The following is a 22,987-nucleotide window of genomic DNA, read 5'->3' on the forward strand; positions in this document are numbered from 1 at the left end:
CATTGTTACCTCTTTAGCGTACTCAGAGAATTCTTAATGTCTGAAGAGCAAGTCCTGTTTTGAAGGGCCCCTCACTAGATCCCAAGCAAGTACAATGCCCTGGACTCCTGGTCACAAGTTTTATACCCCCTTGCAGAAAGCCCTTGCCTGCAACAGTGATGCTTCCAATGTCCAAACTCAAGTTTGAGAAGGCATTTCTCACCAGCACGGTGACCTGAAAGGTGCCTGCAATGCAAAAGGTGAAAAATTATGAAGATTGTAATAAGATGATTAATTCACGCTGAGACAGCTCCCCCTTCTCCATTCCCCTGATGGTAGCATCCAAATCTTTCATCATCTGAGCATTTAGCGAAACCCTGTTTTATGCCAGGCATGGTGTGAGGCTCTGGGGACACAGAAATGAATGAAACATGGTTCTTGTCCTCGGGGCCTTATGGCTTAATAGACTTGCAAGACAGTGCCAAGCCCTGGTAGGAATCAGCGTGGGGGTGTTGTGTGCACAGTGTGGGTGGGTGGTCACTTTAATCTCAGGGCACAAAGAAGTGGTTTATGGGATGGGGCGGGGGCATTCAAAGGAGGAGGAGTGCTCATCAATGAGATTGGAGAGGAGAGTGTAGCTGAGCAAAAGACCTGACAGGATTCTAGAAAGTGTTGAGAGGGTGGAGAGGGGAGAGAGGATTTTTAAGATTTATTTGTGGAGAGCACTAACGCATGTATATCCCACCCACCCTCCCTTAGGGAGAAGGATGGTAGGTGCTACCTTCTTCTCAAGCCCAGAGAGGTTACCAGAGGGGACCCCTGGAAAACTGAGTGTGTGTTCTTTGAGGTCAGGAACCCCCATGGGCTTGCTCCTTACTTGGGCCCTTGCAGGAGTGGCCTGTGACACGGGGTAAAGCAAAGGGAGGGAGTTAAGGGCTACATTTCTGCATTTGGGAAATAACGTGATCGGCTGGTAGCAGGCCAAGGAATAGGGAAGAATTTTCTATGGACCAAATGTTCCCCTTGGGGAGAGAGGGCTCTGAAGAAGGTAATGAGAATGAGGAGAACAGGGAATGACCCTGCTGGTGGTCTAGAAGCAGCAGCAGCAGGGAGGGTGTGACCAGCTGAAGGACAGGTAACACCCAGCCCTGGAGCCCAGGGACCCAGCAGGGGTCCTTGAAAGCGCAGAGGCAGCTGCAAATATGTTCTGGGCCCTGAGAGCTAAGTCAGCCATGGCTGGGCCAGCACCAGCCAGGGAGAGCCTTCCTGTCCTACCTGGTTCCTTAGCCTTCTCCTTCACCCCTTTCACCACAGGACTCATCCAAATCTGTTTTCTTGTGGGGGCAAAAAGACTGCTTACCTTTTAAGAGCAAGCCATAAAGTCATACGGCATGCTGAAATTTTATCTATTATCCCCTACTGAGTCATTTTTGCAGGAAACAAAAATTATTTTGCACTTGTGCTATAGCATATGTATTATGTATATTTTCCACTGCCATTTCATTTCATTCTGGCTTCTTCCTGTTCCAAACTGGACCTTTGGCATCTGGCAAAGTTCCACTGTTTTCCTTCATAAACCTATCATCCTTTCTGCCATGTCTTTTGCCGGATCCCTTGCTGAGGGCATGGTAGCCCCACACCTGCATAGGCTTACCCTCTTTCTTACACACCTCTGAGATCCAGGACATGGGATCTGGGGGGCTGGATCCTGGGTGGACTGGAGATTTGGACCCTCTTCACACTCCTGCCTGCTGACCTCACCACACTGCCCTCAGGGACTCTGTTCTTTTCAGATTAAATGCAAATGTGTGCTGTGTTTTCCTCCCCTGGCTGGCGCCAGCCAGTCTGTCCCCAAGCCAGTCAGTTGCCTTATCTCCATTCCGGCCAGAATCCTGACAGAATCTCTTGTCCCACCCTCTTCTCTTTCCACCCTTCAGTGTTTACCTGTCTCTCTCCCAAGGGCATGGACTGCAGTTTCCCAAACTAGAAATGATGGCAGAAATCTGAATACCCCTACCCTCCTTCAGTGGTTCTCAGTTGGGTGGTTCTGCTCCCCAGGGGACAATTGGCATTGTCTGGAGACATTTTTGGTTGTCATGACTTAGGAGGCGGTGCTACTGGGATCTAAAGGGTAGAAGCCAGAGATGCTGCTAAGCATCCCATAATGCACAGTGCAGCCCCACAACAAAGAATAGTCCAGTCCCAAAGGTTGGACTTGCCAGAGTTGAGAACCCCAGTGACAACAAGATCCACAAAGGCAGACAGTATCTGTCTCTGCCTTATTTTGTGACTCGGGTTGGATGCTCTTAACCCTGTTTGTGTCCAGGACACCCTGAAAACTGGCTGTCAGGACCCTGGGGTCTAAGTTGAGAAGGGAAGAGGAGGAAGGTTTGGAACGGGAGCCACCAATCCCAAGTACCTTCAAGAGGAACTGTCACATGGTAAATCCCAGATGGCCGTCCAAGGCTGTCTTCCTTATGGGAGAAGGACGCATTGAGTCCAGTTACCTCAAAGGTCAGCTCTTCTGGGATGTCGTGAGCCACTGAGACGTTGACCAGTAGGTCCTGTCCAAGCTCCAAGCGGTCAGAAGCCCAGGAGGCCTGCAGCCCTGACAGAGGCTCCAGGAAGTAGACTGTGACGTTTGTGGAAGGTGCAGAGATGGTGGTGTTGCTGGTGGCTCGGATCTCCAGGTGGTGCACCCCTGGGCCTATCCGTTGCTGGGCTGCTCTGTCCAGGGTCAGATTGTAGGGGAGCAGGCCCCTCTGTGCGGTGGACTCAGCCAGGGTGGTGTTATCTGACAGCACAGTGTAAGTCACCCCTGTTTCTAGGTGGGGTAAGAAACATTTAAGAATGTTGATAATAACCATGTAGCTGATTATACGGAGATAGTTCAGACCCAAGCTCTGAAGTGAGATCCTGGATACAGACATGGATACAGATACAGCTACAAAGACCTAAGTTAGGATACACCCTGACCCTGAATATTAATGGTGATTATCTCTGAGTATTGGGTTCATGAGTTTTGGGTCCTCTCTACTCATTTGAATATTCTAATTATACTATGCATGTGTTACCCATAAACTTAAAAGTTCATAATAAAAATATTAGAACATTTCGTTGAGAGATTTTTTTGTGGGGAGAAAGCCTAAAAAGGAAACATCTCTTAAGGGTATGGCTGATGTTTATGCATGATACGTGGGAATGAGCCTCAAGTCTTGTTTCAAGCAGGAACAAGACTCGACACTGTTTCCTGCCACTTCCACAGCTGCCTGCCCGAAACCCTGCCCAGCAGAACTCAGTCTGTTCACGTCACGATGGTGCTCTTACAGGTTGGGGTTAGTTGCCCTAACTGAATGCTAAATGTTGTGGTTGACCCTTAAACTATGATGTAAACCAACAAATTAGGATTCTTTCCAATAGAAATTAAGCTAGTATGTTTCTTGTCTGAGTGATGATGAGGATGATAAACACAATGGTGAGGATGATAACATAAGCCTGAGAGAGAGCAGGAATCCTGACTTTCAGGTTTATTGCTGCTTTTCCCATACCTGGCAAACAGTGTGCACTCGATATATTGCATTTATAGAATAAATGAATACATGAAGGATTGTATTAAACTTCTCCAGGAATGTGCAGCCACCATCTTCAGCCAACAAGCACACCAGATGGAAAGGAGCCCCAAGTACTGTATTCAAGGCCCAGTTAGAGCTCTTACAAGTCACTGCTCTGAATGAGGCTTCAGGTGGTGTGAGGTCATGTGAGTTCATGCCCTCGCCTCTGCAGCTCTGTGCCACACAGTCTACGTTAACAAGCCTCTCTCTAGATCTCTGACTGAACCTGTGCCTTGAGGACAGATGCTGCACTGGGTGACGATGGGTCTTAGTTGGGAGGGTCTCTACCAAAAGGAGGGGTGGAATTCAAAATATTTAACAACGGTAACTGCATGGGCACCAACTAATCAGAATGGATGTTCTGATAAATCAGAAAAGATGCTGTGACCAATCAGAATGGACACTGTGACCAATCAGAATGAATGCTGTGACCCATCAGAATGGATACTGAGACCAATCAGAATGGACATTGTGACCAATAAGAAATGTTACTATGACCAATCAGAATGGACACTTTGACTAATCAAAATGGACATGATGAACAATTACAATGGCTTCTGCGACCAATCAGAAAAGAGACTGAGACCAATGAGAATGGACACCAGCCATAACATCTGCTACGGATGTAGCAGTGTGCACAGCTGAGTATCAGACCTAACTTGGGGCAACACAATTGTGCCAAGTTGGTTGATGCTGGCTGCACCCAGCTGGTAGCATGCCCCGTCCTATTCGAATCCCCCCTCCCCAATGAGGAGTGTCTTACAAGTTCAGTTCTTGAGATGTGATTATATGGGCATGCAAAGAAGGGCCTTTGGAGGTCTGGTAGCTCTCACTGGCTTAGTAGTCTGTGACTTTGAACCTTTGACTCTGAACCCTTCCTCCATTTCTTCGCCTATAAAAAGGAGATACTAATAGGGCATGCTGGGTGGGCTAGTGTATATAAAGCACTTAGATCACTTCCTGGCACGAGCAAAGTGCTAAACAAATGAACAGCTAAAAAACTAACTCAATAGATGATTGTTGCTGGTATTTATTAAGGTCTGGCAGTTGAATGGATAAATTTGGGGGAGATCAAGGCTGCTTTGACCTTGACCTTTCTGCAGACTCACCTCCATCAAGCTCCACCTGAATCCACATAGGGTCCCCAAAGACAGTCTGGCAGAGAGGGCTGGCTCCTGACTTGGACAGGCTGGAACACCCACTCACACTGAGTCTCTCCCTCTGGTCTCGAATTGTCACTTGCTTCTGAGCCGTCACATGCCACTCACTAGTTGTGCACTCAGCAAACATTGTGAATTTCCCAGGTGTTGTGAACTGGTAAGTCAAGTTGCTAGACAAACTGCCGGAAACAGAAATGTTACCAGTGTTGGGAACATGGACACATATATTTACACACGTGTTCACAAATGCAGTCACCCACCTCACACCTTTTCTGCTCTGCAGAGATTAAAAAAGAAGAAAAAGATGCCACAAACCGAGCTCTCATTGTTTGCCAAGATGATACCGGAACATCCTGGAGCAGGTAAGAGTGGAAGCAATAGCACTGACCAACCAGGAGCTGAATGTTTGGCTGCAGGTCCACGTTCTACCATTTATTCCCTCTGACCCACATAAATCCCTTCTCTGGGTTTTCTCACCTCATCTGTAAAATGTTATGGCCCCATCTGCCTTTCTGAGCCTTATTTTCCCCATCTGTAAAATGGATCAAATTCCAAACATGTCAAAATCATGGGTTTGCTTTGCTTCTCATTTTCCCAAGAGGACTAATTCAAAATCTCTACAATCATCTGCAAAAATACACATGACCTTCCCTCCTGACCTCTTCCCTGTTTTTGACACATTCCTCTGACTGTATGTTCACTGAGACCTCCTCTTCTGGTCCTAGAACATGCCACCTCTGGCTCACCTCAAGGCCTGCAGATGCACTGATCTTTGCTGGGAAGGTTCTTGACTATGTCTTTGCCCATATTCACACTCCTCCTCAGGTTCTCAGCTTAAACACCACTTTCTCTGGGAAGCCTTCCTTAGGTTCCCTTTACTGCCGTAGCTTTGCTGCCTCTCCTAGGCAACACTCATCCCTTGCGTGCTTGCTTATTCACTGTTGTTCTTCCCTGCCAGGCTGTTGGCCCAGCGTCTGTCTAGTTCTCTTATATGCCTGGCACCTAGCATAGAGCCTCGCACATAGTTTGTGCTTGAGAAATAGTTGACAAATGAACATATTTGTGAAAAAGCTTAGAAAACAATAACCCGATTCCTGGTGCCAGCCAAGTTGGAGTAACCCCACCATAGCCTATTTCTTCCGTTGATTACAGAGAAACTACCTGAGGGTGCAGAAGGGGGGGAGCAAAGCAGATCGTGGAGGAAAGTCAAACTTTAAGAATCACACATCCTTTATCAGGAAAATAAGATCAAATTTCAAGGGAAAACATGATCAATAGACATGTCAGTTTTGCGATGACTCAGATGTAGGAACTATCACACGAAGACTTTCAGCCGGCTGTTTACTGTGACCGTGCTCTGTGAGGCAAAAGTAGACGCTGTGCGAATGAGTGGAGAGATGGGAGTTCTCAGCAGAGAAGCAGAAACTATAACAAAGAATCAAAGGCAAATTTTAGAAATGAAAAACAGTATCTGAAATTTAAAAATTCACTGGATGAGTACAACAGCAGAATAAAGAATGAAAAAAGTCCATGTTCTTAAAGATAGAGCAAGAGAAATGATCCAATCTGAAGAACAGAGAGAAAAAACTATTAAATTTTTTAAAATGAGCAGAGCATCAGCAATCTGTGTAATAATATCAAAGTGGAAAATATTTGTGTCATTAGAGCACCAGTGAGAAGAAAGAGATTGCTGTAGAAAAATGTATTTGAAGAGATAAGAACTGAAAACTGCTAAAATGTGGCAAAACACATAAAGATTTGAGAAGTGCTATGAACCCCCATGGAGAGGAAAAAAATTTAAAGAAAACCATACCCACACATATAATAATCAAACTGCTGAAAAATCAAAGATAAATAATCTTGAAATCAACCTGAAAAAATGACACATTACGTATAGGGAGAATTGTGATTTGCATGACTATAGATTTCTCCTCGGAAACCACAGAGGTCAGAAGACAGTGAACAGCACCATTCAAATGTTGAAAGAAAAGAATTGTCAACACACAATTCTATATCCAGCGAAAAAATCTACTAGGAATTAAAGCAAAATAAAGACATTCTCAGGAATAAAGAAATTCTGTAAGAGAATTTATTGCCAGAAAATTGACTCTAAAAGAAATGCTAGAGGAAGTTTTTCCCGTTGAAGGGAAGTGATCCCGGGAGGAACTTGGAACTTCGGGAATGAAGGGAGAGCACAAGGAATGGTAAATATTGGTAACTGTATAGACTTTTGTTCCTCTTCAGTTCTTTAAAACATGTCTGATTGTTGAAAGGGGTTTCAGTGTGTGTAGATGTCCTACATTTGACACTTACAATGTAGAGGTAGGCAGGCAAAGGGACTCATGGTAGTAAGGCTTCAACATTTACTTGAAATGGTATAACAGTAAGTCTAAGTAGACTGTGAAAGATTAGACGTGTATATTGAAATTCCCAAAGAAACTACTAAAAAGTAATACAAAGAGATAAACCAAAACAAAAAAAAGCCAGTAACTAAGTTAAAATGGAATATTAAAAATATTTAGTAATCAGAAAAAAAAAGTCAAGAAAGGAGAGGAACCAGGGGCAGGGGATAAACAGAGGAGGCAAATAGAAAACAACAAAATGATAGATCTAAGTTTAACCATATCAATGATTACATTCACTGTAAATGCTCTAAACACACCAATTGTTATGCCATAGGGATATTGAAAAAACAAGACTCGAGCATATACTGTCTGCCAGAAACCCCCTTAATATAATGGTGTAGGTAGGTTAAAAGTAAAAGGATAGAAGAAAGATCTACCAATCAACACTAAATAGAAGAATTCTGAAATGGCCATTATGAATATCAAATAATGTAGATTTTAGAACAAGAAAATGCTAACTCTCTGGATTTGCAAACGATGGTTTTGAATTGCAAAACCCAGCCCGTTTTTTTCAGTAATATGTCTGGAAAAAGCAATTTGTTATATTCTTTCAACCCTGGTGCCAGCTGAAATTGTCCAGGACTAAAGAGCAGAGAAATGGATTTGTTTTTCTGCTTTCTCTCCCAGTGAGCTCACCCAAGGGAGAAGACCACAGAGTGGTTTTAGAAACTGCTGCCAGCAAAGGGAAGATACGCTCAGAGTACAAAGAGAAGAAGATAACAACTTAAAAATCTGTGCTATGACCCAATGGATTTGTGCAATTCCAGTCCTAGATAGAAACACAACATAAATGTGTACATATGTGCACCAAAAGGCATGTACTACACTGTTTATGGATTCACTATTCATAATACCTCAAATGGTAAACCATTCCAAATGCCTACCAATGCTAGAATGGATAGGTAAATTCAGGTATGTTCACACAATGAGATGTCATACAGCAATAGGAAAAAAGAAATCAGGATTCTATGCAACAGTATGGATAAATCTCAAAAACGTACTATTGGCCCTGGCCAGGTAACTCAGTCGGTTACAGCATCATTCCGATAAGCCAATGCTGGCAGGTGTGATTCCCAGTCGGGACACATGTAAGAATCAACCAGTGAATGCATAAATAAGTGGGGCAACAATTGATGTTTCTCTCTCTCTCCCCCACCCTCTCTCTCTCTCGCTCTTCCTCTCTCTAAAATCAGTAAATAAAAACTTTTAAAAATGCACTATTGGACTGAAATCAGACACGAAGAGTATATACTTTATGCAGTTTCATTTCCATAAGTTTCAAATACAGGTCACACTGTCTGATGATGTTAGAACCCTTGGAGTGCACAGGGGGGTTTCTGGGAGACAACTCATGTTTTGTTTCTTCATCTAGGTGCTGGTTACTTGGGTGTGTTCACTGTGTAAAAATTAATTAATCTGTATCTTTTTGCATACTTTTCTGTACATGTATTATGCTTAAATAAAATGTTTAAAAGTTGGTTCAAGACTCTGTCACTCACTGATTTGTATACCCTGCTTTGCTACTCGATGTTAATGGGATGCAACTTAAAAGGAAAGCTGAGATGAAAGCTCACAGTCTTTGCTCATAATGTCCATCATTAAGAACACGATTTTGTTTGTTGCTCCAAATTGCCAGCCAGCTTGGTGGATGAAGCCATCTGACCAAACTGGGCAGTGTGATGGAGCGGAAAGGGTAGGAAACTGGAAATGAGATCTCCAAGGACTCCTAGGGTTGCCTGGATAACCTAACAACTCAATTACCCTCTCTGAGTGAGCCTCAGTGCTCTTGTTTATAGAATGCCTTGAGTACTATTCCTGGCTAGGTTGAAAGATTTAAACAATGCCATGGCTGGATAGGTATCTGGCATGTAATAGACTCAAATACTGTAGCTTTTTATATAACAGGATGCCATTTATGCACTTAGCCTATTAAAAGTAGTATATACTTTTATGTAATATTAATATAGCAGTAACAATTACCCATTTGCTAGAATCAACTCTGTATTATCCTTTGTAGTCCCATTCACTTTTTAAAATTACTCAGTGAGTATTACTTAACACTGGCAATACTAATCATCACAGATCATGTAACTGTGGCCTAAAGATTCTTAAATATCTTTTGTGGTGAATATGGTGGCATGTCCCCCTGGGTCCACCCTTTAAGACCAAAGCCTGCACATACTGCACCCCCCAACACCCCCACCCCAAGCTTCCTGGTGTGACAGACGCTGAGGGCTCACACCTGAAACATCTCCAGGAATTCTCCGTAGCCACAGGGAGCTCAAGGTGGCAGCCCCTCCCCAGGCCTGCCCTCCATCCAGTGTCGGTGATGCCTGTGCTGCCACTGCATCTCAGTCCCATTTCTCCCCCTGCCCCATCTTAGTACCCCTAGGAAACCTCCTGCACCCCAAATCAGGGCTTGTTTGCTGGTGTTTGACCTGCATACACTCCTAAAAAAAACAATCTCTTTAAACCCACAGGTATCAAGGCTCCATCACCAGACTGTTTTGGGTTTTCCCGCACCATCTTTCATTTTTCCCACATACCCCTGAACTCCAGGTACAGGTGAGGTGCTCACAGTTACCCTGGGAGGCCGTGCTCCTCCACACCCGTGACTTTGCTTTCTCTGCACCCTCTGCTCCTGCCTACTTCTGGTTCCCCACCAAGGACTTCAGCTCTGCAGTCCTTTCTGACCGTCATCTCCCACAGAGTTCTCTCTTCTGCGCCTCCCAACAGCCTGTGTACATCTAAGTCACTCTATGTTCTTTTCTAAGGCTTATGTTGCCTTGTGAATGATGGGTTTTTACGAAGTCCCCCACCACCAACACTGCATCATACTTGGCTGTGTGCAGAGGTGACCGAATGGACTGAAGAATAATGGCAATCCCCGGATCTGTCAGTAGGTGGCGCTGAGTTACCTAACGTTGGACACGGGCATGGTTCACCTTATGCAAATTATTCTGTAAAGCACATAATACAATTTCAGAACTGTAGAAACAAAACAACCTGCCATGCAAATGAACTCAAGACATGGGGAATGCAAGGCAAGAAGGAGCTTTAAAGGGGCAATTGTTTGACTTTTATTACACCGTTTCTATTGGAGGTTGGATTCTCCCTATCAGCTCATGTTATTTATCTACAGTGGACATAGAGCATCGAGTTTAAGTCTTAGCCTAAGGAGGAGTTCAGCAGAAGTAGGGGTCTGTACACACACACAAAAGAAGAGCCCAGTGACATCCACACAAAGTATGGGACATCTGTATACTTAAAACTCATGCCATTTTTCATACTGTAAATTGGGTGTGGAAGCTGCTAATACTGATTAGAAAGTGTCAGAAATATATTTCCTAATATTAGTAAAAATGATAGAAGAAGGTGGTGGGTAGTTTCAAGGTCTAACAAGTCTTTAAAGGAGGGGAAATGGATTATGTAGGCAGGGTGATGGTGGAGGGTATTGCTATCTGTGTGTTTTGAAAAAGAAAAACAATGCCAGTCACTTGCACTTAGAGCTAATGCCCAGAGGGACTGCAAATGCAAAGCACTGCTTACTATTGTTTGTCTTAGATTATGAAAAAGTTTAATCACACAGTGAATTCCAGAGAGTAATATGCAAACACCCTTGGACTCACCACCCAGAGTTGACAAATATTTCCATTTTGTTCTGTTTGCTCCAGGTTTTAACTACTGTTTGTTTATTTACTATAAAGTCCTTGTGGATCCCTGGCCAGGTAGCTCAGTTGGTTAGAGTGTCATCCCAATATATCAAGGCTGTGGGTTCAGCCCTTGGTCAGGGCACATACAATGAATGCATAAATAAGTGGAACAACAAATCAATGTCTGTCTCTCAAATCAATTAATTTTTAAAAGATGTATTTGTTTGTTTGTTTGTTTGTTTGTTTGAGAAGGGAAGGGAGGGAGAAAGAGAGTGAGAGAAACACCAATGTGTGGTTGCATCTTGTGCACTCCCTACTGGGCACCTGGCACAACCCAGGCATGTGCCCTGACTGGGAATTGAACTGATGACCCTCTGGTTCGTAGGCCAGCACTCAATCCAGTAAGCCACACCAGCTAGGGCAATAAGTAAATTTTTTAAAAATTTAAAAATAAGTCCTTGGGTAACTGAAGTTCTTAGCAGGGCTACAGACAGTGAATTTTGTTTTATGCCAAATTCTAGTTCTATAAAATTCGGGGGTTAAGGATTATGTAACTTAGAATTTGTTGTTTCATTAATGAAATGGTGGCAAATGGGAAGAAACCTGCAGAATGATGCCATAGGTCTTTGTATTACTTAAACATTTACCTCCCAAAGCATCTTCACATGTAATTTCTGATTTTACTCCAATATAAATGTGACAACCATCAATATAAATGTGACAGTGAAGGAGACAGGAACCCAAGACCTGGGGTAATTTCCACTCCCAATATACTAGCAGTGCCTGGGATTAGAACCCCAGCTCCTAGACACAGTTTTGTTTGGCACAATGCCAGAGACATCAGAGCACGGCTGAATGTGAGACGCACACTCACTGGAGCAGACTTGGGCTGTGGACAGGGCTGGCCCCCTGTTTGCCTCACCCCACCTAGTGGAATGCCAGCACCCATGCAGCTAGAACCTCTTGGTCCCACAGAGTAGAAATGGAGATGCGTGGGGTTAGAAGAAAGGCTTATAGGTCTCCATGACTTCTCAGGGGATCCATATTGAACTGGGGGTCCCTGGAAGGAGTCCCAGAATCCAAAGAGGATCTGGATTTTCTGAAGTAGTCTGGGGCACCCCTCCTGCTGGGGTACCCCCAGCAGGGCAGACTGGAGCTTACACAAGCCAGGTAAGACTTTGAAATGTTAGGAATTGGGTTTGGCTGCTACAGGTTCAGGAGGAAACTGTCTCCCGGGGGGAGGAGAGCAGTGCCCTCAGGCCCCGATGCTATGTGCTATATAATCCTGCAGGGCCTCAGAGCCTGAGCTCCGCCCAAGGCCAGACTGTCCTGCTTGTACAATAGCACAGTGCTGCCACTCACTAGCTACAAGGCTTGGGCAACACCACTGTTCCTTGGTAAAAACAAGGTAATGATTATTTAGTTCAGCACCATCCAATGCAAATAGTATGAGCCACACATGTAATTTTAACTTTTCTAAAAGCCACACTGGAAAAAGTAAGAAACAGGTTAAATTAATTTTAATAATTTGTTTTCTTTAACCTGACATATTCAAGGTACTACCATTTCAATGTGTAATCAATATAAAAATTATTAGTGAGGTATTTTACATTCTTTTGGGGGGGAGGGGGACTAAGCATTGACAATCCCTTGTGCATTTTACATTTACAGCACGTCTCAACCGAGAACAGCTCCATACCAAGTGTTCAGTGGCTCACGTGGCAAGTGGTTATATGAACACAGCTCCAGTGAGGCTGTGTGTGAAAACTGCTTGGCTGGGCTGTTATTAATGTTGCTACTATGATTTTTATTATCCTTACTAATAAAAAACATTCCCATACCCAGGTGAGCCTCTTCTTTACCCTACTACCAACTCCTCAGACAGTGACCCAGGAGACCACACAGAGCCAAGACGAGAGGACCCAGCTCCCCAGGACTGTTCAGGTGGCCTCCCTAATGAGGAACAGGTGAGCACCAGTTTCTCGCTTTCCCATGTGCATACGCCTTTATTCTGGGCTCTGCCGTTTCTTCCATCAGTAAGTGTAGTCTGTTTCCCTACCTGTTGAGTCTGTGCTTGGCAATGACTTTGCTTTGGCCAATGGGCCATTAGAAAATGCGACACAAGTAGCCCTGGCCAGTGTGGCTCAGTTGGTTGGAGTGCCATCCCGTAGACAGAAGGGTCATGGGCTCGATCCCTGGTCAGGGCACATGCCTAGATTGTGGGTTTGGTTCCTGGTCAGGGCACGTGTAAGAGGCAACTGATTGATGTTTCTCATGTCAATGTTTCTCTCCCTCTCTTTCCCACCTTTCCCCACTCTCTAAAATCAATAAGCATGTCCTTGGGTGAGGATAAGAAGACGTGACCCAAGTAGAGATTTGAAATATGTTTGCACATTGGACCTTGCTCTCACTCACTGCCAACCAAGAACTCTTCTGCCGCCATGGGAGTGAGCCTCAGCTAGCCTGTTGGGTGTGAGCAACAGAGGTACCTAGCTGACAGTCAGCTGGCAGATGAGGCCCTTCTAGGCCATCTTCCCCAAGCTGAGCTAGTCCAAACAAGAAAACCTGGCTACTATAAAGAACATGACAAGTAATAAGTATTATTGTAAGTTTGGGGTTGTTTTGTTATGCAGCAAAAATTGATTGAAACATACTGACTCAAGGCTCAGAGAGTCCTCTCACCTGTGAGGGTAGTAAGGATCAAACGTGTGGCCATCCCCAGTACTAACTATACAGGACAGATTTCCGGTGTAAGGAGAGAGGAGCCACGCCAGGGAGATGGTGACATTGTGAAAGGTGAAACTCTCATTGGACACCGCCAGCTGCAGGCCTGCAGAGGAAAACACAAAAGGTTGTGTGCCATTGCAGAGCAAAACCGCATATTTAGAACCAACTCTGTTGGCCTTGGCTGGTGTGGCTCAGTTGGACTAAGTGCTGGCCTGCAAACCAAAAGGTCGCTGGTTGAGTTCCCCAGTCAGGGCACATGCCTGGGTTGTGGGCCAGGTCCCAGTCGGGGGCATGAGAAAGGCAACCACACACTGATGTTTCTCTCCCTCTCTTTCTCCTTCCCTTCCCGTCTCTCTAAAAATAAATAAATAAAATCTTAAAAAAAAACTCTCACCCTGGCCATGTAGCCAGGTGGCTCTATTTAGAGTGTCGTCTGGAAACACCAAGGTTGCAGGTTTGATCCTTGATCAGGGCACATACCAGAGTCAACCAGTGAATACATAACTAAGTGAAACAAGCTGATGTTTCTCTCTCTGTCTGTCTCCCCCTCTCTCTTTTATCAATAAAAATTAATTAATTAATTAATTAAACCACCCTGACTCTTTTATCCACCTGTCCTGCATCTTTAGGTAGGGCTTTTAAATTTTTTAAATCTTTAGTTTTACTTTTTAAAGGTCTTTTGAATTTTACTTTTTGTTCATAGGTAATACATGACCACAGTACAGACTCTGACATGTATAAGCTGCCCCCCACTGCCATACTCAAGCCCCCAGTTCTGCTGTCCAGAGGCAACCACGGTTACCAATATCCCAGGTCACCTTCCAGAAATGTCTACATATTCACAAGCACATACTTTTCTATTTATACAAATGGTTCTTTCTATATTCATTATTTGACACCTTCCTCTTTTTTCACTTAATATATCTTGGAAATCGTTCTATATAAATTCAGTTAGACCTGCCCTGTTCTTTTTAATAGTTGCACAATGTACCATAATTTATTTAACCAGGATTTATTGATTGTCCAAATGTATTTTATAGTGTTTAAAAAGACAAAAGGCAAAGGAAGCACCTTTAAGAAAATCTACTTGGCTAAGGTAGCTGATGATTCATTGTAAGCCATTTAGTGCACATTAAATTTAACAAATCTTTGAGCTTCAAAATTTGGCATGGAAGGTGGGGCGAAGGGTAGAATTTGCTGGGTTCTAACACAGCCGTGGGCTAATTGGTGCAGCATGATCTTTCCTTTCTGAGCGCAAATGAGAAGGGAAAAGGTAAAAGAAGCTGAATGCAAATTAAAAGGACTTTTGTCAACTACCTTAGGAAAAGTCAGGTATAATTAGGCCCTTCTGGGCACAGTTGGGGGTGGGGACTTCTGGGTAAAGTCCCTCCCTTCACAAACCAGAACCTGATTGTGATCAGAACACACTGATTCACCAGCTGACAGGACGTTTGAAACAAGGTTGGGGCAGAGAATCCGGACCGTGTGGTTGCCAGACATGGCTCACCCCCACCCTAAGCTATACGTTTGTGCGATGACGGCAGCGCCGGGCCGGGCGGGAAGCCAAGGGGCACTTTGTCCATTAGCAAAACCACCAAATGGAAGGTGCCGCCAAAACACGTGGCCTCCTCTTCCCAGAAAACAGAATTGAGACACCTTGCTCACTCTTTTCTTTTAATCTTTATCTGAGGATATATTTATTGATTTTAGAGGAAGAGAGAGAGAAACATCAATTGATTGCCTCCAGTATGTGCCCTGACCAGGAATCAAATCTGCAACCTAGGTGTGTTCCCTGACCCGGGATTGAACCCACAACCTGTTAGTGTATCGGATGGCGCTCCAACGAACTGAGCCACCCGGCCAGGGCCACCTTGCTCACTCTTATTCCACCCAAGCATGTCCAGCAAATTAATATCCCTGGGAAAGCTTGTCCTCTGTGCCACCCTCCCCTTCCTGTGCCCTCTCTTCTGTGTGGTCCTCCCTTCTCCCATACTCTGCTCTGCTGGATGGCCCCCGGGGACCCTAACGTTCCCTGACTCATCTTTTCCCTTCAGAGCTCCTTGCACCATTACCCGCACCCTCAATAGAAGCTGCAGTTCTGACCGATTTAATGTGCTGGAAAATGGCATAATGTGGTTTCACGGCCATAGGGGAAACTGGCACTCCCATAGACTGCCCATAGCAATATAAATCAATACAGTGATTTTGGAGGGTAATTTGGCAACATCTATTAACATTTAAAAGCACATACCCTGTGACCCAGCATTTGCACTACTAGGGATCTCTCCTCTAAAAATAGTCCCAGGCACATGTCAAGATATAGGCACAAGAATGTACGAGAGGGCACTGCTGCTATGCAACAAAAGATCAGACGCAACCTAAATATTTATCGATAGGGGAACTGGTTAAATAAATTTTGACATAATCTTATGATGATACTATGTACCTATTAAAAAAAATAAGCTAGTGACTTAGATGCCTGGGATATATTAAGTGAAAAGAAAATGAGTTGTAAGCCAACATATTTTACATAATTATATTTTTATAAAAATATACATATATAAATTCATACACAGCCATGTCTATGAAAATATGTTTAAAAGCAGTAAAGAATTTATTCTACACCGTTAACAGTGGTTTGGTTATGGGGAATAGGATTGTAGAACTAAAGGGAGGGATTCTTCCTTCTTGATTTATAAAACTTTTCTAAATTGTGGTAATGTGGGTTAGTTATTTTTATGGCTTTCGGGATTTGTATTTTTACAAAGTCTCTGTGTGTACTGAAAAGGCGGCCTATGGGAGGGGCAGTGGTTGAATGTTTATGACATGTGGGAGAGATATTTTGACTCTTTTCAATCAAGTAAGCTTGGATTTGTCAGTTATGTTTATTGGGTCACCCCATGAGATTTAAATTGCAGGGTCCTGGGGCTAAAAAAGAAATTATTTTTAAACTTCTGGCTCAACAGCTCATTTCTGCAATGGGACCTTCAAACGCTTTATCCCCAGCCTAAGCCGGGCCACCCTCAGGACGGCAGTTTTAGGTTAGGAAGTTTCTTAGCACACAGTAGCTGAGCCCCCATGGGTGGATGCTCTGTCCACTCTGAGGGGGGCTGGACCTGGCATGGAAATGAGGAGGGAATTCCCACACCCAGGCCAGCTGGGGACTCACCTTCCCGACACTCGTACTGCACCCACAGGTAGCTGCCCTGGGTGGGGCACAGATCTCCAAAGAAGGTCTCATTTGCTGTTACTTGGCACGCCTGCAGCCCCTGGCACTGTCCTGGGAAGCGTCCACATCCCAGCAGAAGCAGGAACAGTGTGAAGGACATAAAGGGACAGGTTCAGACAGAGATGAATGGCCTCATGTTCGTTTATCCACCCACCATCTGCCCGATGGATATCACCTGGTGTCTGCTGAAGACTAGGCACTGTTCTGGGTACTGGGGGACAGAGAAGTAGGATTCCTATCCTCAGGCAGCTCAGGGTCCAGCCCAGTGGTTCTCAAACTTGAGATCGCACCAGAAATGCCTGGAGGGCTTGTGATCCAATAGATGTGGGGGCAACTTGAGAATTTGCTTTTCTAACAAGCTCCTGGGTCATGTCAGGGACCCCACTTTGAGAACCACTGGTCCAATGGCATCTAGTCAAATGGCCTCAAGTTGGAAGTCTACACCCTGAGAACTGTCAAAGAGTGGACAGGTTTAGGAAACCTGTGGATACCAGAACGCCAGGTGCCTGTAGGAGGGAGGACTGTAGAGAGCCCAGGCCAGAACTTTAGGGCCCTGCCGACACTGGTACCTCTCCCTCCTGCTTATGCAGGCAAGTTAAATACTTACGGAGAAGCCTGGGAAAGGGACAGGCAGGTACCATGGCCCTGATTTCCTCCTTGGCTTATAGCAGGCCACCTGCTCTCACGGGGCCCTGCAGGCCCGACAGCAGTCACTGCAGCAGAGAGGAGAGGGCTCCCCTCTGTCCCGGATGACAGAGGTCTCTGAGGCCTTCGCAGCCTTCAGGAGGATGCAGAGAGCCCCCCATTCCCTGAAAGTGAATCGTCGCCTTGGGGCAAAGGCAGCTCAGAGGCAGATTTAATCTAAGAAAAACAGGTCCTAGGGAAATTCGCCCACGTGAACAGGAGATGCCACCGGGAGCATTTGTTCAGCACCATTAACGACGGCAAGGATTCAGACCCGCTCACACAGCTCTCAGCAGAGGAAGGGACTGACTGTGGCATGGTCACACAGTATATGAAATGGATAAATTCGCATGACATAGATCAAGATGGATAGCACTTTGAGCAGAAAAATAAGATAAAGAAGGAAAAGAGAAAAAAAGCAGATTGTAGAATGACATATGATATGATACCACTCTAATAAACATTAAAAACCTGCAAAGCGATACTAGATAATGTTCAGGGCTGCACACATAGAAGGCAGCAATAACCAAACCTCGCATGTGATTAATACACACTGACTTCGTGACAGGAGCAGACCAGGGCTTCACAGGAGCATCGGCTGTGTATCCACTGTTGTATTTGTTTCTTTAATGAGGGAATCTTAAACAGATATGGCGTAATGTTAAGATTTGAAGAAGTAGGGAGCAGTGGGTCTATGGGAGTTCACTGAAATATTTTTTATTCTTATCTATATGTGTCAAGTATTTCAAGATTTTTTAAAACTTGAATTAAAAAGCAAGTGATGTTGCTTGCACCCAAGTTGGGTGGGGAGCAAAATGCCCACCTGACCCACTGGAGTCCAGTGGAAGGATGAGTTGTGGCTCCCTCACTTACCAGCTCGGTGCTGTGGGCAGAGACTGGCTAGTTTTTTCAGTGTTGGAGGCTCAAGGTCATATATGAGGATTGCCTGAGCCTTCCAAAACCCTTTGCTGGGCACAGGACACCAGGAACTGCCCTGAGCTCACAGCCATGGCTGTGAAGCCCTTGGGCCCTACCTGCCACCTCGTCCTTGACGCTGAGCCAGCTGCATTCCTCCTCCAGGTCCAAGGGGTGCCCAGCCTCCTGGGAGCAATAATGGGGAGTCCGGCGCCCGTAGAAAGCATCCTGGATCTGGATGACCTCCCCTGAGCCACAGTGCATGATGGCATTGAGGCCCTCACAGGCCAGACTCTGGCCAACACCTGTAAGAGGTAAGGTGACACTTAGGAAGCTTATGGTCATGGATGGGTGAGTTCCTGGTTGGGGGGAGGTGGGAGAGTCTCAGGGGTCAGGACTGCGAGAGGCAAGGACACAGGGGAAGCTGCCTCAGCATGGGCGGGAGTGTGGCTCTGGAGCCAGACTGCCCAGGGGCAGCTCCAGCCCAGTCACCCAGGGGCTGTGTGGCCCTCTGCAAGTTACTTAGCTTCTCTCTGCTTACCCTGTGTAGGGAGGAGTCTCTACCATACTCCACAGGGACTTTAAAAGAATTAAATGAGTTTGTACATTCGGAGTATGGGCTATTAAAGTAGTGACTGTTGTTCCACCTATTTCAAGTGCTTTCCTTGAGCCTTATCTGAAAACAATGCCTAGTATATGATAGATGCTAAACAAGCATTTGTTGAATCAATGAGTGATTTCAATGAGTCTTCATACCCATTGTATGAGCTGAGCTATTATTCTCCCCATCAGGAACATTGGGCTCAGTGGGGTCACTGTGCAAAGACCCCACCCCAGCCCTGCTCCTGGCACCTGCTCAGTAAACATTTGTTGAAAAAGAATGACCTGGCTCAGATGTGAACAGCCAGAATTCAAACTCAGGCCTGTCTGTGGGAATGCCACAGAGTAGGAGTTGAGACCACAATCTGTGTTCATTTTTTGTGGCTGCTGTAACAAATTACTACAAACTTAGTGGCTTAACACATCACAAATTTGCCATCTTACAGTTGTGGAGGTCTGAAGTCCAGAAATGGGCCTCTCTAGACTATAAGATGTGGGCATTCCTTCTGGAGTCTTCGGGAGAGAATCTGTTTCCTGCCTTGTCCAGCTTCTAGGGGCCACCTGTATCCCTTGGACCGTGGCCCCTTCCTCCATCTTCAAAGCCAGCACTGTAGCATCTTCCAGCCTCTCTCTCTGTCTCTGACCACAGGCAAACCTAGTCAGGTCTCATCTCTGTCACTTCCCAGCTGCATGGCCTTGGACAAGGAACTTAACCTTTCTGAGCCTCACTTTTCTTAGCTTTATAATGGGCCTACCGTAGAATGGTGGAAGGACTTCTTTCGTAATGAATAAAATGTACATGGAGTACCTCTCTCAACAGTGGAACTTCTGCTTGATACTCGTTAGTTCTTCATAATGTGACCTTCTCATGTCAGGGCTCCAAGACCCTGGTGGCTGACAGCCTGAGAGACAGACTCGAAGTTGGGGTGGCAGAGGGAGCAGGGACTTAAGGGGACTGTGATAAAAAGAAAGGGAGTTTGCATAATGCACAGACCAGGGAGGGCTTCATAGAAGCTCTCGTGTTTTCAGAGCTAGTCAACAGAGGGAGTTAAGCCTGTGTGCACTTAATTAAAGTTGGGGGAGGTAAGAATGGAGCAGGGGTGCCTGTGAGTGTCCGAACCCAGGACAGGGCCTAGGACCCAGGAGCTTAGAACCATGGATGGGGCTGGACCCAGGAAGCCCAGGAGCTTCTATCAAGCCTGGTTTGTGGGTCAGGGGATCAGAAGGAGGCTCAGCTCCAAGACCAGGCCCCACTGCAGTGACCACCTGGTGGGCAGAACCTGGTGTGCGGCCACAACCCACTGCTGCAGGCCTCTTATCGCAGTCCCCAAGGTCTACATTGGGAGTCAGGCATGGGCAACAGCTAGAAAAGGCACAAGAGAAGAGAAGTGGGGAGTTGGTGAGATGTGGCCAGGGGGGCTCAGACCCAGGCTGATCAGGGAGCAGGAGTCAAGGGTGAATGAGCATTTCCGCCTAGGCACAGGTATATGAGGAAGAAAGAGAGACAAGCAAGACTAGTAGGCAGGTAAGTAGACAGGGAGAGAGGATGTGAGTAGAGAGATGGAGTGAGACGTGGAGAGACTGATCATCACATAGACAGGCATTTAGAGAGAGACAGACAGAGACAGATGGAGAAACAGAGAGTATCACACAGACAGAGAGATGTGGGCCTTTGGAGAGACACACAGAGAAACAGAGAGAAATAGAAGCGAAGAGAGAGAGACTGAGAGACAGAGACACATGGAGAGAGACAGACTCAGATGACCACGCAGAGATAGGTGGGCATGTAGAGAGACAGGCAGAGATAGAAGCAGAGAGAGACAAAGAGACAGAGACAGAAGGAGACAGGGTGAAGGACGTAGACTCCACCACAGAGGCCAGCTCACCGAACTCGCAGACGAAGGCGAACGACTGTGTGCAGTCGTCTGAGGCAGCCCACCTAGAAGAAGGGCCTCTCCTGATGTAGCCGCAGGCGTGGGGAGCAGGGGAGGCCTGCGCTTCGTGCCAGTGGCTGTAGTTCACGTGGGAGGTGTCCAGCCAGGTCCCCGGCCCTGGGGTGGGAACATGAGCACCAGGACTCAGGAATGTTCTTCTGATCCCTTTTATGTAGAAGACTTGTCCCGGCTCAACTCTTTCATGGAGTTGGTGCTTAATCAGTGCTGACAGGCTGAAGGCCTCTCCCGTATCAGCAAGGCGGCATTTCCTAGGCATTATCTCCCAACACTCAAATGTAAGAACTCAACCTGCACACTGGCACCCCAAGTTGGAAAGCCTGTACAAGGTGGTTTAACTAAATAAATGATGGTTTCAGCCTCGGTGCGAAAGGGTATTTCACACAGAAAAGGGGCCTTTGTCAAATGTATCTGGGTACTGCCGAGTTAACATGGAAGCAGTTTTCCTTACTTCAGGACCCTTCAGAGCCTTGAACCCAATGATGTTCCTCCAAGAAGCACCGTGTGTGCGTGTGTGTGTGTGTGTGTGTGTGTGTGTGAGAGAGAGAGAGAGAGAGAGAGAGATACAGAGGCATTTCAAGGACACTAGAGATCTAGAGAACGCCAGATGTAAAACATTTAATGTAAAGACTCAAAATGTATGTATTAATTTTTTAAAGAAATTCATACAAATGGTTAAATTTTTTTAAGTGTGAAAAGGGCATAAAATGAAAGCATCTTCCCTTTCCCAACCTCTGTACGGCTCCCATTATTGTTATGTTTCTTGTGAGTTGTTCCAGGCTGAATTTCACCCACTTGTTGGCACCCGGGAGTGCCTGAGATCTGTTTACTCAAATGCCATCATATTGCACACAGCATCCTGTCCCTCGCTTCTTAAATAACATTGCCTGTTGAAGGTTGTTACACATCGGCCTGCTCCAATCTGTCCCCTGTAGATTTTAAATAGACCCAAGTCCTTTAAGTGCATATGAATGGACGTTCAAAATGCAGAAACCCACATATGGCTGCATCAACAGAGCAAGAAACCATTCAAGAGAGATTGCCTGGAGACACATTGCAGAAAATTTGCATCTATTGGCTGTGAGTATCCCAAAATGAACTTGCCCATCTGCTCCTTTATTAAAGCACTTTCCATCCGCTCTGGTATAGTTAGTTCTCTAGGTGCTTAGCCCAGACCAAGTTTCTTGTTTGTAAAACCCCAGAGTTTCCACTGAGCAGTATGAGATGGCAGGACGCTTCCCTTCCCCAGATGTGTCATCTTAGGCACGGCTGTCCCTCTTTCTGGGCTTCATCTTCCTCACCCACAAAGTAAGAGTCACAATGTCTACCTCATGGGGCAGGTGTGAGGATTAAACACCAAGGTTTATTTGTCCGAGCTTTGATATGTACATGCATGGGGTGGGGGGGGGGGGCGGATTTGGTCCGGGATATGGTTCCTTCCCTTGAAGAGCTTGTTGTCTGGGAGGAAGACATCTGCATAACTGAAGTCATGCCAAAGGGATGCTCATAGAGGGGTGGACAGGTCCTGCAGGTGCTTAGAGAAGGGCTCCCCTGGCTGTGCTGGGGTTGGGGCAAGGAGCCCTCCCGGAGCAAAAGGTAAGTGAGAGCTCCCAGGAGACCATTAAAATGAGATTATCTAATACAAATGGGGCCATGCAAAGCACTCAACCTGCTTCAGCCTCAGGGGTAGGGGTGCGGGTAGGGGTGTGGAAGTGCTTTGAAAATAGCTTAGTAATGATTTCCCGATATTCAGTTTTCTCACCTGTAAAATAGAGACAACTGATAATTTTATTACCAGTTATCATGAGGATTCCACATGAAGCACTCAGGATAGTGCTGTACATTATTTTAGCAAGAAACAAATATTTCATAGCTAATATTATGATGAGGCTTGTGCAAAGAAATGCAAGTTTCTAGGGTGTCAGCTATGTGCCAGGTTCTGTGCTAAATACTGGGCATGAATTATTTTATTTGATCCACCAAACAGCCAAAGAGGAGGGTTTCCTTGCCATGAGAATGGGGCATGTTCATTTGTTCTATGGAGCTTTGGGTAGGGTGCAGTGGTGAGAACT

The 22,987-nt window shown here is 45.6% G+C and overlaps 1 protein-coding gene across 1 annotated transcript in view; it reads right to left on the bottom strand.

Moving 5' to 3' along the window:
- PKD1L2 (polycystin 1 like 2) overlaps nucleotides 1–22,987 on the bottom strand; it is a 91,033-nt gene that overhangs the window by 67,347 nt on the left and 699 nt on the right. The window contains 7 exon segments of the mRNA XM_028502103.2: nucleotides 148–225; nucleotides 2,399–2,803; nucleotides 4,700–4,929; nucleotides 13,491–13,638; nucleotides 16,705–16,815; nucleotides 18,483–18,668; nucleotides 20,850–21,014. Of these exon segments, the coding sequence (XP_028357904.1) occupies nucleotides 148–225; nucleotides 2,399–2,803; nucleotides 4,700–4,929; nucleotides 13,491–13,638; nucleotides 16,705–16,815; nucleotides 18,483–18,668; nucleotides 20,850–21,014 (1,323 nt within the window).

The sequence above is a fragment of the Phyllostomus discolor genome, chromosome 12 (assembly GCF_004126475.2).
Source record: "Phyllostomus discolor isolate MPI-MPIP mPhyDis1 chromosome 12, mPhyDis1.pri.v3, whole genome shotgun sequence".
NCBI lineage: Eukaryota > Metazoa > Chordata > Mammalia > Chiroptera > Phyllostomidae > Phyllostomus > Phyllostomus discolor.